Here is a 13264-nt window from a genome sequence, read left to right on the forward strand (position 1 = left end):
GGATTCATCACTAATTTGTCTGTATATTATGCAGTCATCTGCGAATAACCTTAGCTGAGAAGTAGTATATATATATATATATATATATGAAACAATAGAAGTGCAAGAACTGTCTCTTGAGGAATACCTGATGTTACATTTCCTAGTTTGGATATTTCTTTTCCTAGTCTTAGGACGTAAATAAAACTAAACTAATAATAATAATTTTTGTCTGTCTACAGATAGAGATCATACTAAAAATATTTGTTACAATTAACACAATATCCAGTTAATCATTAACTTATTGAGATGCAGTGGTAGTTTAGAAGCTTTAATATGAAAGAAGTAGCCTATCAATTAAATAAATCATGTCATTATAATAATGTATGATTTTCAGAACTCATCAGTTATTATATATTTATTCTTTTTTTATAGTTCCTGTTGACTACTGGAATCTAAAACTTCCACTAAAGAACCATGATGAGTCTAAAGATGGCACCACCACCAACTGCAGGTCCTAGTGACCCAATCACCCAAATGAACAAGTATCGGTCATATGTAACCATTCTTGCAGATCAGAGTGCAAAGGATGAAATAAAAGTAAAGGCTGCACAAGAACTAAGTGAGAATTTTGAGGTAAGAGAAAGAAATGGTGAACATCTTAACTCTTTAAGATTGTTTCTTCAGTCTTAGTAATTTCTTTCCTGGGAACAGTTAAATCTCTCTTCTCTGATAATGTCCTCTGTGTATGGTAATTATCGTAAAAGAATATTTTTCAATAACACATCAAACGATATGTTACCAGTTACAATTGAATTTATGCGCACACAAACTTAATATAGCCTAAGGCTAATTTTGTATATGCATACAAGGCTTATGACTGGCACATTTGATGTACGGTCATGTAATTGTGAACTAATGTAATTATCCTTGTGAAAGTGGATAAGATTCCTTGTTATGCTTAAAAACAATATGAGTGCAAGTTACACTGGGAAGTATTCCTACACGGTCGTCTTGGAAAGTGTGTGTGGGGATTACAAGTATAGCCTTCACTTTTTAATCAACAGCTGTTTTTATGTAACTTGCTGTAGAATAAAGTCAAACGTTTATTTTATTTATTTCACGAAACTTTACTTAAAAGGTAATAATTGTTTTTGTAAAACTTTTTCAAGAGAAATTGCTGATATTATTATTATTATTATTATTATTATTATTATTATTATTATTATTATTATTATTATTATTATTATTATTTCATCATTATTATTAATATTATCATTATTATTATAATAATAATAATAATAGTAATTATTGTTGTTGCTGTTGTTATTGTTGTTCTTGTTACTATTGTTACTATTATAGGTGTTACTGTTGTTACTGTTGTTGTTATTATTATTATTATTATTATTATTATTATTATTATTATTATTATTATTATTATTATTATTATTTATAGCATATGTCCAGAAGTTTAGTACAATTCCTCCTTCATAAATTCTTTCTGTCTGTCTGTCTGGCCCTCTCTCCCCCTATCTGTCTCACATCCTCCTTTGTCTCTTCTCTTCATACTCTAATGGCCGGTTTGTCCAAGTATTGTTAGAACACTTAACGACTGTTAAACCTTCAACAGTTTGTTAAATACAGTTTTTCCATTTGTTCAACACCAGTTTGGCTTAACAGATTCTTAACTGTTTGTTAACTTTAAATGTAGGATTTCAGGCTGTTAACTCATTTAACAAACAGTTAAACATGGCGGATAACACCACAGCTGTTCAGACAAAAGTTGTGAAAATAACATGTTATGTTTCTCTTTGAGGAATGTTTACAGTAAGGGCTGGTTTCACCAAGCTTCAGTAAATCAGTCCAAATGAAACATTAGCTAGTACTAAACATTAAAATATTTACACGAGTACATTTATATGTGCGCTGTCGCCCTAGAATTCAAGCCGAGCAGCTATATGTGCCTCGTCGCGCTAGTTACGTCATGACTCTTCGATGGAGTAGTCAGTAGCAAGTTGGATTGCCATCCCAGGGGCCCGTGTTCGATTCTCGGCGATAACTTTTTTTTTTTATTAACGTAACTAATTTTTATACATGTTACCTTTCTTCATTTTTTAAATTTTGTGTACTGGAACGAATTATTTCGCAACTCTGGCTCCACTAGGAGAATTTAAAAAACTCTTGAGAGATCAATTTTCTTCCCGAAATAAAACAAAGATAAGCAAACAAATTAAAGAAAAATAAAATAAATATACATGTGGATCTAATACTTCATCCAAATGCCACCGGCGTCTATCACTGCCTGGCATTTTCGGGGCATTCAGTCCACCAGATCGCGGAAATAGTTCTGGTCCTTAGCGAAGTCTTCCCAGGTAGCCACAACTTGATCCCAGAACTGATCTGGATTTTGAGGTGGGAGTCTCGATATTTGTCAATCCTCCTCTTTTTCGTGCTTTTCCATGAACCGTTTTTGAACATTTATGGCTATGTGCGCGGGGTGATTATCCTGCTGGAAAATTAAATTTCCATCGGAAAGAAAACGATTATAAATTCCAAGAATCCAGCTCTTTCGCTTCTGTTTTAAAGCCAGTGCAAACATATCTTATCGCTAGCTATAATATAATTCTAATAAATGAGAGTTAATATACCAATTAAGTTTTGTTATGTTTGAATGCACATTATGTATTAATTTACTAATATTTCTTAGGTACCGGTATGTAGTTATAATAATCACTTTCATGTCTTAAAATAAAACTCAGTTGTATGTTACCTAGTTGACTAGTTTCAGCTTTGTCTCAGCCGTTTTTATGATATTCTAACCTATGATCAGTTTCTTCTAAAATTTTGGGTACCAGTACCACGATCTTCGTGACACGGTATCTTTTGTGAATTTTTGTGTCATTCAAATTTTCAAAATGATCGGTTTTTAAATGGTTAACATTATCTCCATTTGACTCTTAATTTTCGAGCAGTTCCAGATATAACAATTCTGTGTCGAAACGTTCCGCCATTTTATATTGCTTCTAATGAATATTTAAAAATTTAAAGACGGAAATTTCTGTCACTAAATTTAATGATAGTTTTACTGATTCGTTAGGCTAAAGATGCTTGGTGAGATATAAAAATGATTTAATGAACCAGTAAATACATTACTGAATCATTAAAACCTTAATGAAGCTTTGTGAAACCGGCCATAAGACTGGTAATATATAATTTAAAAGATATTTTGGAATATTAATATAGGGAAGATAATCTTTATAAGTCAACTGATTATCATACTGACGCTTATGTCGATGCTGAGCTATTATCCATTTAATATTGAGGAAATCTGCGATCTCAACGTGGCAAGAAATTGAAGTCAGATTTTAATATCCTACAAACAGAAATAGGCCACTTGTTCCAATTCACCAGCTACTATTAACTCTAGATTCTATGTTACTGTCTCTTCAACTATAGCCGATGTCAATAGTGCTTCAAAATACGCAGTGAGTAAATAATAAAATATTTCAGCAGCAATTGCTTCTTTAGGACGAAATTACATATAATTTATACATGGACCTGAATTAGAGAATTTTATATGATATGGAATTCTCCTCGGGGTTTTGTGTACAGTTGACTACACACACATTCGTGTAATTATTGTCACCTGGTGGTCATAATGCTGAGATTTTTCTAAACAGAAATTCATATTTACCATTATAAAATATAACCATACTTATAATAATTATTATTATTCAATAGTAGTCAATGCAACTTTCATTTATCAACTCTCTGTACTGAATCATGGCTACTGTAGCCTAACAGGTTACGATTTTACACATGTTTCATGACTTACTCTAAAGTACAGAATTTAAATAATAATATCAGCCAATAAGAAGTTGTCTTATATATGCAAAATCATTACCAACTGCTGTTGAGTAGTTAGAATAGTATTAACGACAGTTAAAGTTAAGTATTGGTTATTTTAAACAAAATTATGTTGGAAAAATGGAAAACATCTTAACAAAACGTTAAAAATAAACCAGCTGTTAATTTAACATTTGTTAAGCCAAATTAAACATTACTTGGAAAAACTGGGCATAAGAGTTATGCTTGTTACTTCTAAAGTTTTAATTTTAATGAAGTCCCTTCTGGAGTAGGGATCTTCTGTGTCTCTTATGATTGACATAAATCTTGAAAATTGTGCAAGAAACAGAATTAGGGTTACAATACAAGTACATAAAGAATTAAAGACTTGCAGAACACCAAGAGGCTGACATATATGAAACTTTAGAAATAATTATTTGATTATAAATTTAGAATTTGTAAAACTTAGTGTCAAGACCACCAGCACAGTGTCGTCCTGGTTAGCGTGCTTGTATATTAGGATGACCAAACGTCCCGCAAAATGAGAATGGTCCCAAAATTAAAATGGTCTCACTTTTGATTGTGCATATATTTGAGACACAAGTGCTGCTTTCTATCATACAGCTCTGGATATTTCGATCATTTCTGAAATATAATAATTAATGAAATACTTTATATTAGAAAAGTGATTGATGTTAAAGAGAAGGAAGTGAAAGTTAAATTCCTAAGAGCCATCTTAGGGAACCATGATGATGTAGACTGAGTAAAAACTGAGTTCCTGTTTTATGGACCCCATATTCTTCGGCCTACTGGTCCATTTAGTATACTTAAGTTGGACTCTATAAAGAAACAGTAGGCCTACAGTGAAATGAGAAAAACTTTCTAGTTGTTCTACTGATATCTTGTGATTTTGTAACTTCTCATATGTGTTTTTTTATATTAATAGTGAACAATATTAAAGAATCAAATAGTATATGTGAGTAATAGTTGCTAGATGAATGTTAGATAGTTAAGTTTTTATATCGTATTCAGAATTTGTATGGGTAATAATAATAATAATTATTATTATTATTATTATTATTATTATTATTATTATTATTATTATTACAAGGGAAAGTACACAACAGAAGAAGGAAAGGAAGACCTAAGAAGAGATGGCTGGATGGGGTCATCAGGGACCTAGAATTAATGGGAGTGAGGGGTTGAAGAAAGAAGACTGAAGATAGGACAGAATGGAGGACTGTTGTATGAGTGGCCAAAACCCACCCAGGGTGGTAGTGCCAGATGAATAATAATAATAATAATAATAATAATAATAATAATAATAATAATAATAATAATCAAAACGTCTTTAGAAAGATTGAAGAAATCAAGAAAGCATTTCAAATAGAAAACACACAGGAAAATATTACAGCTACCAGAGGGAAGTCATGGGAAAAAATTGATGAACTATCAACGGAAGTAGAATATAAAGGCCACAAGGAAACTGTAGTAAAATTTAGGTTGATGTCAGGACATCAACTGCCTGGCTCATCATCTACACAGGATAGGCATATACCAATCCAACAGATGTGTTTTGTGCAACAACCCTGACCAAATCATGAACAAGCAACCCTTCTGTTCTGCCCAGCCTTAAACCCAACTGCACAACAGACTGAGGACCTTGTTAGATTGTACTGTGAAGCTAGAGAGAAAATGACTTTATCGTCTTATTTTCGCCATTGGAAAATAAATAAATTAGGTTAATAATAATAATAATAATAATAATAATAATAACTTAATAATAATAATAATAATAATAATAATAATAATAATATAGTGAAATACAGAGCATATAAAAACACTATTTTTAGGTACACACACACAAAAGGGAAAATTATGATAATTAGTTACATGAGTTCTTACATGATAGGCAAAGTAAGGATAAATTATGTAAAAGACAAAGACAAAAAACAGGAACAAAACAAATAAGGTAAATATCACTAGAATGTATAAATGTAAAGAATACAAGGAAACATAAAACATTTGTCATAACAGTAAGTTAGTTTGGCAACTCGTCATAAAATAATTTTCTAACTTGGATTTAAAAGATTTCAAGGTTCAGCAGTCCTTGACTTCAGATGGCAGAGAGTTCCAGTGATGATAAGTAACAGCAGTAAAGGATGAGGAATGAAGTTACGACTTTTTTTCACAGTAATTTTGTCATGTGACGTTTCATCACAGAACTTTCGTCACAAAAGCCTTTGGTCACAACACTTAATTAGGTCACAAGTCTCTTTGGTCACATGTTCAATTTAGTCACAAGCAACATTTCGTTACAGGATGAAACAAGATTTAGGTTTTCAAAGTATTTTATTTCTTTTCAAAAGGAATTTTACCAAATATTACTGGCTACATTATGTCCCAATGCACTTAGGCTTTCTAAGATTTGATCATTGTTTTTGTATTCCTCATATCAAGAAACAGTCCTCTGAATTTTACGGTCAGTTTCCACGTAGTTTTTCTTTTTCTTCTTAGGTGAACCCCTGGGCTTCAAATGCTGTATCTATTGTACCTTGTGATTTCCGCATCCTCATTCTTTAACTTCTTAAGGAATTTGCTGAGTGAAGGATGAGGTTTTCTCATTATTAAAAAGTTTAGCCTGTAATGCCACCCTTTTACTGAATTCATTGTTCGTGGGAGATCTGCAACAACTCGTTGGTAGCAGTTCCAAGTTGGTACTGAGAACAATGGCCTCTGGAAGCCTCTATCTCTGCATCACCCTCTGGAGATTTCAAACATTTTCTTCATCTACTAGAAAATACATTACAACACATACATGAAAAAAAACAAGAATACATATTTTGCGGGGACTTAAATATTGACTATCTCACTGAGAACACTAAAAAAGAAGAATTTAACACATTATTAGCAACCTTCAATTTAATACATACAGCCAATTTTCCAACTAGAATACAAAAAGGATCGATTTCTGCAATTGATAATATAATTATAAGGGGAGATAGATTAGATAGTTACCGCACAGTTCCCATTATAAATGGTCTTTCAGACCACGATGCTCAACTAATAAGAAGAAATGATAGCATTCCTGCATCAAAACACCCAAATAAATTCAGGTTAAGGGTCATAAATGAAGAATCTTTAAGGGCCTTCGAAGCTAAACTAAAAAATGAAACATGGGAATCAGTATATGAAAATGGTGATATGAATAGTAAATTCAATGTGTTTCATAATACATTCTTAAATATCTTTGAATCCAGTTTTCCTGTAAAGTACAAAAATTCTCAAACATCTCAAAACAATTGGATTACACAAGGCATAAAAATCTCTTGTAAAACTAAGAGGTCTCTCTATATTCAAAGTAGAAATAGTAATGACCCCAAATTAATAGCTCACTTTAAAAAGTACTCTAAAATATTACACAAAGTAATCTTAAAAGCCAAAGAACTTTACTATAACGGAATTATTCTGAACTCGAATAATAAAATCAAAACAACTTGGAACATAATAAAAAAAGAAAGTGGAAAGTGTAGAAGTAAAGAACAAGGTTACACTCTTGTAACAGATAATAGAAAAACATCAGATGCAACAGAAGTTGCGAACATATTCAACAATCATTTTCTCTCAATAACTGATAACCTAAACATCCCACAGAATAATAATAATAATAATAATAATAATAATAATAATAATAATGCCATCGATTGTTTGAAAATATCTATTCCTGTAACTTTCCCAAATATTCAAATTTTTCAAACAAATTCACGAGAAATAATTACAATTCTAAAGCAATTAAAGTCTAAAAATTCCTCGGGATATGATGAAATTACTAGTAAAATATTAAAAGCCAGTTATTTATGTAACTTTTCAATGTTTAATGGTGTATTTCCAGAGCGACTGAAATATTCAGTTGTTATTTCTTTATTCAAGAAAGGGGACAGAACCTCGCCCGAAAACTACAGGCCCATATCCCTTCTACCAGTCTTCTCAAAGGTCTTCGAAAAAGTTATATATAAAAGAGTATATCATCATCTCGATAGATACAACATTCTCATTCCGGAACAATTTGGATTCAGAAAGAATAAATCAACTGAGCAAGCGACGTTTAATTTAACTGATAAAATTCTGGAAGCTATTAATAAAAAATTACAAGTAGGAGGGATATTCTGTGATCTCTCCAAAGCTTTTGATTGTATTAACCATAAAATTCTACTACAAAAATTAGAATACTATGGTATTAAAGGCATAGCATATCAGTGGTTTGAGTCATATCTCCTGAACAGAAAACAAAAAGTAGAAATCAACGCATTTAATAACTCCTTTAAATCTACTTCAACATGGGGAAATGTTCATACAGGGGTCCCACAGGGATCTATATTAGGGCCTCTTCTTTTTTTAATTTTTATAAATGACCTTGGCCCCATAATAAAAGGAATAGGTTATCCTATACTATTTGCAGATGACACAAGTATCATAATTACAGACAATAACTTTGTCACATTCAAATATAAAACAGAAACAATTCTCCTTAAAATTTATGACTGGTTTACAACCAATAAACTAGCATTAAACATTAATAAAACTAACATAATTCAATTTAAAGCCACTTCAAATTTAATATCTGAAACATTGGACACAACTATCAACAATATACCTCTACTAGAAACATTAACAACCAAATTTCTTGGTTTGCATATTAATAATACAATAAATTGGAAAAATCATATCAAAGAAATAACCCCCAAACTTAGCTCAGCATGCTTCGCAATTAGGTCGTTACAACAATTTCAAAACAGCAGTATCTTAAAGACAATATATTTTGCCAATTTTCAGTCCATTATGTCCTACGGAATAATATTTTGGGGAAATTCTGTAGATAGTAAAAATATATTCTTATTACAAAAAAGAGCCATTAGAATAATAGTTGGAGCAAAGGCTAGAGAATCATGTAGATTATTTTTAAAAATTTAGAGATTCTAACCTTAACAAATCAATACATATACTCTACAATAAATTTCCTCTTATGTAATAAAGAAAATTTTCCAACTAACTCAGCCATACATAGTATAAATACCCGCAGAAGGAATGATTTTCATACGCCATCATCAAATTTATCGTGCTTTCAAAGGGGAGTACGTTACATGGCGATAAAATTGTTCAATAGTCTTCCTGAAGACATTAAGAATCATAGCCAAAACCCTGCATTATTTAAGACAAAACTAAAAAATTACTTAATATCTCACACTTTCTATTCTGTAGATGAATTCTTGACATTTCACAGTACTGTGTAAATATTATAATAATATTAAATGGTAAACATATTACATTGTATAAAATATTATTGTTATTAAGGTATTAATTCTGTACATATTTCATATTTGCATTTTATATGTATTGCATTTTATTGTTAAACGTAAGAATTGGACATGTTCTTTATTCTATGCTGTAAAGCAAATGTAAGAATATTATGGAACAAATAAATCTATCTATCTATCTCCCTGAAATGTAGTTGTCCTCCATATGTTCAAGAATTACTTTAGCTGTAGGACTAAACAGATTGAGAGGGAAGAAATCATGTGGATGAGGAGGCTACTTAAAGAAGTCTTGTTAGTCCACTGAAAGATTTTGGTAACAAGAGACATAGTTTTTACATGAGTAGTTTTGTATTGTTCGTATTATTCCTGGTGTTTTAACAGCCATTGTTATAACATCATTGTATACTGGTCATCTATTTCTTCTTTATTTGCAGGTAATTATAACATCTGTGCAGTATCCAACATTTTTGGACCATTCTATGAAAATTTTTCTTAAAATTCTGCAGGAAGGTGAAGCCCAGTTTATAGCAGAGTACAACATACAGGTGAGATATCTTTACAAACTTGTATATGAAGTAAACCACTCATTTTGTTATCATCGTATGTGTGTGTGTTTGTGTCTGTCTCTCCCTTTCCCCCTCCCTCCATCCTCTCCCCCTCCCCCCTCTCTTTTTTTACAAATATAGGGTGTTAAAAAAAGTATCCAATATTTGAGGAGGTGCTAGTATGCATCAAAACAAGAAAATAATGTCTAATAAACATGAGTCTACAACACATACTTTCTGAGAGCTGAACATTTGTTCACAGGAAATGCTCAATGAGACATTCATTCATAGCAATGCATTCCTCTGCCCTTCAGCATAAGGACTCACGCACTCTTTGAAATTTGTTTTAATACGTTAATAAGAAAGTCCTGATAACTATCACCAAGAATGTCTGCCCATAAGTTGATTGAGAATCGGTGCTGATGCCTTGTTTTGTCAACTGCATGGGGATTTTCATCAGCCTGAACATGCTGATTATATTCACAACACCATCTCTGCTGAACCCCACTCATATCCACAACCAGACTTTTATTTTCAGTATTTCTTGCGACATATCAGTATTCCATGCTAGGAGTGTCAACTACGGTATGATTATCTGGTAGTCTGCTATATTGTAGTGCAGGGAAATGCATTGACATGAATGGACGTCACATTGAGCACCTCTTATGAATAAGTGTTCAGATCTCACAAAGTATGTGTTGTAGGACCCATGTGTGCTAGACATTATTTTCTTAAATATTGGATACCTTTTTTTAACGCCCTGTATATTCTAAAACTTTTATAGACAGAAGAAAAGAATTTTTGATGAAATACAGTATTATTATTATTGTTGTGGCACGTGTCTGGAGCGTTCTAGAAAATCCTGATGGCCTCGGGAGAGTGCGCGCGCGCTGCGCGCGCATCCAGCATGATATGGGGCGAGAGGGAGGCACGGGGATGCGGAGCTCGAGCTTCGGTGGATGCTTGGCATGGTGTGGAGCGAGAAAAAAAAGACTACAGCACTGAGCGGAGAGAGCGGGGGAAACTTCTGGAAACAGATTGTTATGGAGGCCCAGAAATTTTGCAACACAAAACAATCTAGACAATGGTGGTAAATAAATAAAAGCGCGAGCAGCCTTCAGTCAAGTCAGTTAGTTAGTCAGCTGCTAGAGAACTAGCTAGTCTTCAGGTCTTGGAGCAAGGTGAACCTGAGTTCGACGTGCAGTGAACTTGAGTGAGTCTGTAACTGTGGTAGTATCCAGGCGAGTGCAACGTACCTGGAGGGTTCGACGTGCAAGGAACCTCATCTGCAGAGCGGGGTTCGACATGCAGGGAACCACGTCTGGAAGGCTTGGGTTCGAAGTGCAGTGAACTGTATCTGGAAGTCTTGGGCTCGAAGTGCAGTGAACAGTATCTTGAAGTCTTGGGTTCGAAATGCAGTGAACTGTATCTGGAAGGCTTGGGGTTCGACATACTGTGAACTTGAGTAAGTGAGCTAGAAGAACTAGCCAAGGCGAACGAACTGTGAACTGAGAACTGACAGTTTTGTTTTGTACATAGTGCTTTGTGAAAATTGGTTGAAATTAGGAGTACATTGTTGTTGTTCTCAATAATACACGTGAATTGTCATTGTCATTGTTCGGTGGAGTGCAATAACGACTACTGTGTTGCTGTGTTGAGTGGAATACCCATTATTGAAGGATGTGTTATTAAAGTTTGAACTAAAAGTCACATTATTGTTGAATAAAAGTTACATTATATTTCTGCCCAATAACTATGGGTTTAGCTACGAGATAAAATGTGATTATTTTAATTGTCGAAGGTTATAGACTAGACGTGATGAACTGAATTATTTATTGTTACGTAAGGTGATCAAAGGGGATATTACCCGTTACTCTTCCTTGAGTAATCTCAGCTTTTGCATTCCGATTAAAGATATAAGAGGTCACAATATTAAAAATTCAAAATCTCTTTCTGTCTCAAGATGCATTAGAAATGCTAACATGCATAGTGTGATTTCGATCCATTCAATATAGAGACTTACATGTCCATAGTGAAGTCATAATCCTTAATTTATATTTAATTTATTGGCTGCAAAAGGGTATCTGTCGGATGCAGGGGGGGACAGCCATTAATCCTTTCCATTGAAGGCTTTAAGGAACCAACCTGGACAAATACCCATTGTCCCATCCCTACCTTCCTGTGGTGCAGCTGTTAGTAAGCATAATTTTACGAGCTGAACTAAAGGGAGGGGCTACTCATCAATTAGCACTGGTCAGCTTGATGAGTTAATGACTTAATTTAGTATAATTTTTCTATATTCAATACCTAATTCCCTCTTTACCCTTTCCTATCCAGTCCTCTGACTGAACTCTTACTTTCTTCGACCCCGACAACATTAGAGCATTCAAGGCCTAGGGGTTTATTTCACTTTCCTTCCTCCTCTTTCTACTTTTCTGTTCCTAGTGCTGACCTGCTATGGCACTAAAATCGTCCTCCAGTGGCTTAATGAGGGAAAGCTGGTGATAAGATCTCCCAGCTAGTTCCAATGGATCCGTCGACCAACAGCAGGTGTGGTCCTCCAGACACTCTGGGGGTTGTGTGTGAATGAAGTAGCCACCAAAACGTTAAAAAATGGTGTTCACTTAAGTCGGCTACAACTTGTCATTTAAATCTGTGCTTCATTGGCTGACCATGATAATATCTTTGAAAAATATTGGAGTACAAGAGGTCAAATAACTTTATTGTCAAATGCCTGGCATTAGAAAACAACAACAATATATTGTAAACCAGTCTTTAATTATTCATAGTTAATTTTTATATTCATACCATTAATTAGTATTGAATATTCATTTTTATTATGTTACTGTCGCTGTATTCACTGTTTTTCAATTTATGCTGTTTTTTATTGTATCACTGTGCTGAACTATTATTGGTCAACCACTTAAATAAATTATCATTGTTATTATTATTATTATTATTATTATTATTATTATTATTATTATTATTATTATTATTATGTTTATTTCTATTCATTGTGTACCTCATAATTAGTAGATAAGGAACTTCTTTGTTATGAACACATCTGACATTCCGTGACTATTAGGGTAAAATGATTTTAAGTGCTTCTAACCATGTCCCTAAGAGGAATCATGTGACATATGATGATCTAGTGACACTTGAATGAGAAAGGGCTGAGGAAAAACAAAGAAGAATATGATATGCAGTGATGTGTAAAGGCTTTTAAATAACTTTATTTTTACAGTGAAAATGAAATAGTGTATTCTTTCGTGAATTTCGTTATGATTCTAATGAACCTTTAAATGTTAAGAAATGAGTAGGCCTACAGTAATTATATTACGTGTTTGCTGTCTGTTTGCGATGACAGAAGGCAAGTTGTCTTCCAGTATCCCAGTTTAAAGCTGTCAAGCTCTTACTCCTCCCATTTAATATTAGGTTCTGCCATGCTTGTCCAAATTTAGGAAATGAGAGCACAGTTTAAATAAGTGTTATATGAGACTTTCGAATTCAGTTTTAGTTAAATGTAGGAACTGTGTTATCTGTACATTAATCCTGTCTGTCTGACAATTTATGGCTGTT

At 33.0% G+C, this 13264-nt stretch overlaps 1 protein-coding gene across 6 annotated transcripts in view; it reads left to right on the forward strand.

Annotated features, from left to right (window-relative positions):
• The window catches only part of Nipped-A (Transcription-associated protein Nipped-A), a 494348-nt gene that overhangs the window by 18995 nt on the left and 462089 nt on the right, over positions 1–13264 (forward strand). For all 6 annotated transcript variants that reach the window (XM_069825168.1, XM_069825181.1, XM_069825178.1 and 3 more), the window contains exons 2-3: positions 415–615; positions 9575–9685. In XM_069825168.1, the coding sequence (XP_069681269.1) occupies positions 457–615; positions 9575–9685 (270 nt within the window). In that variant the 5' untranslated portion in view covers positions 415–456. The remainder of the gene's footprint in view (positions 1–414; positions 616–9574; positions 9686–13264) is intronic.

The sequence above is a fragment of the Periplaneta americana genome, chromosome 1, assembly GCF_040183065.1.
Source record: "Periplaneta americana isolate PAMFEO1 chromosome 1, P.americana_PAMFEO1_priV1, whole genome shotgun sequence".
Taxonomy (NCBI): Eukaryota; Metazoa; Arthropoda; class Insecta; order Blattodea; family Blattidae; genus Periplaneta; species Periplaneta americana.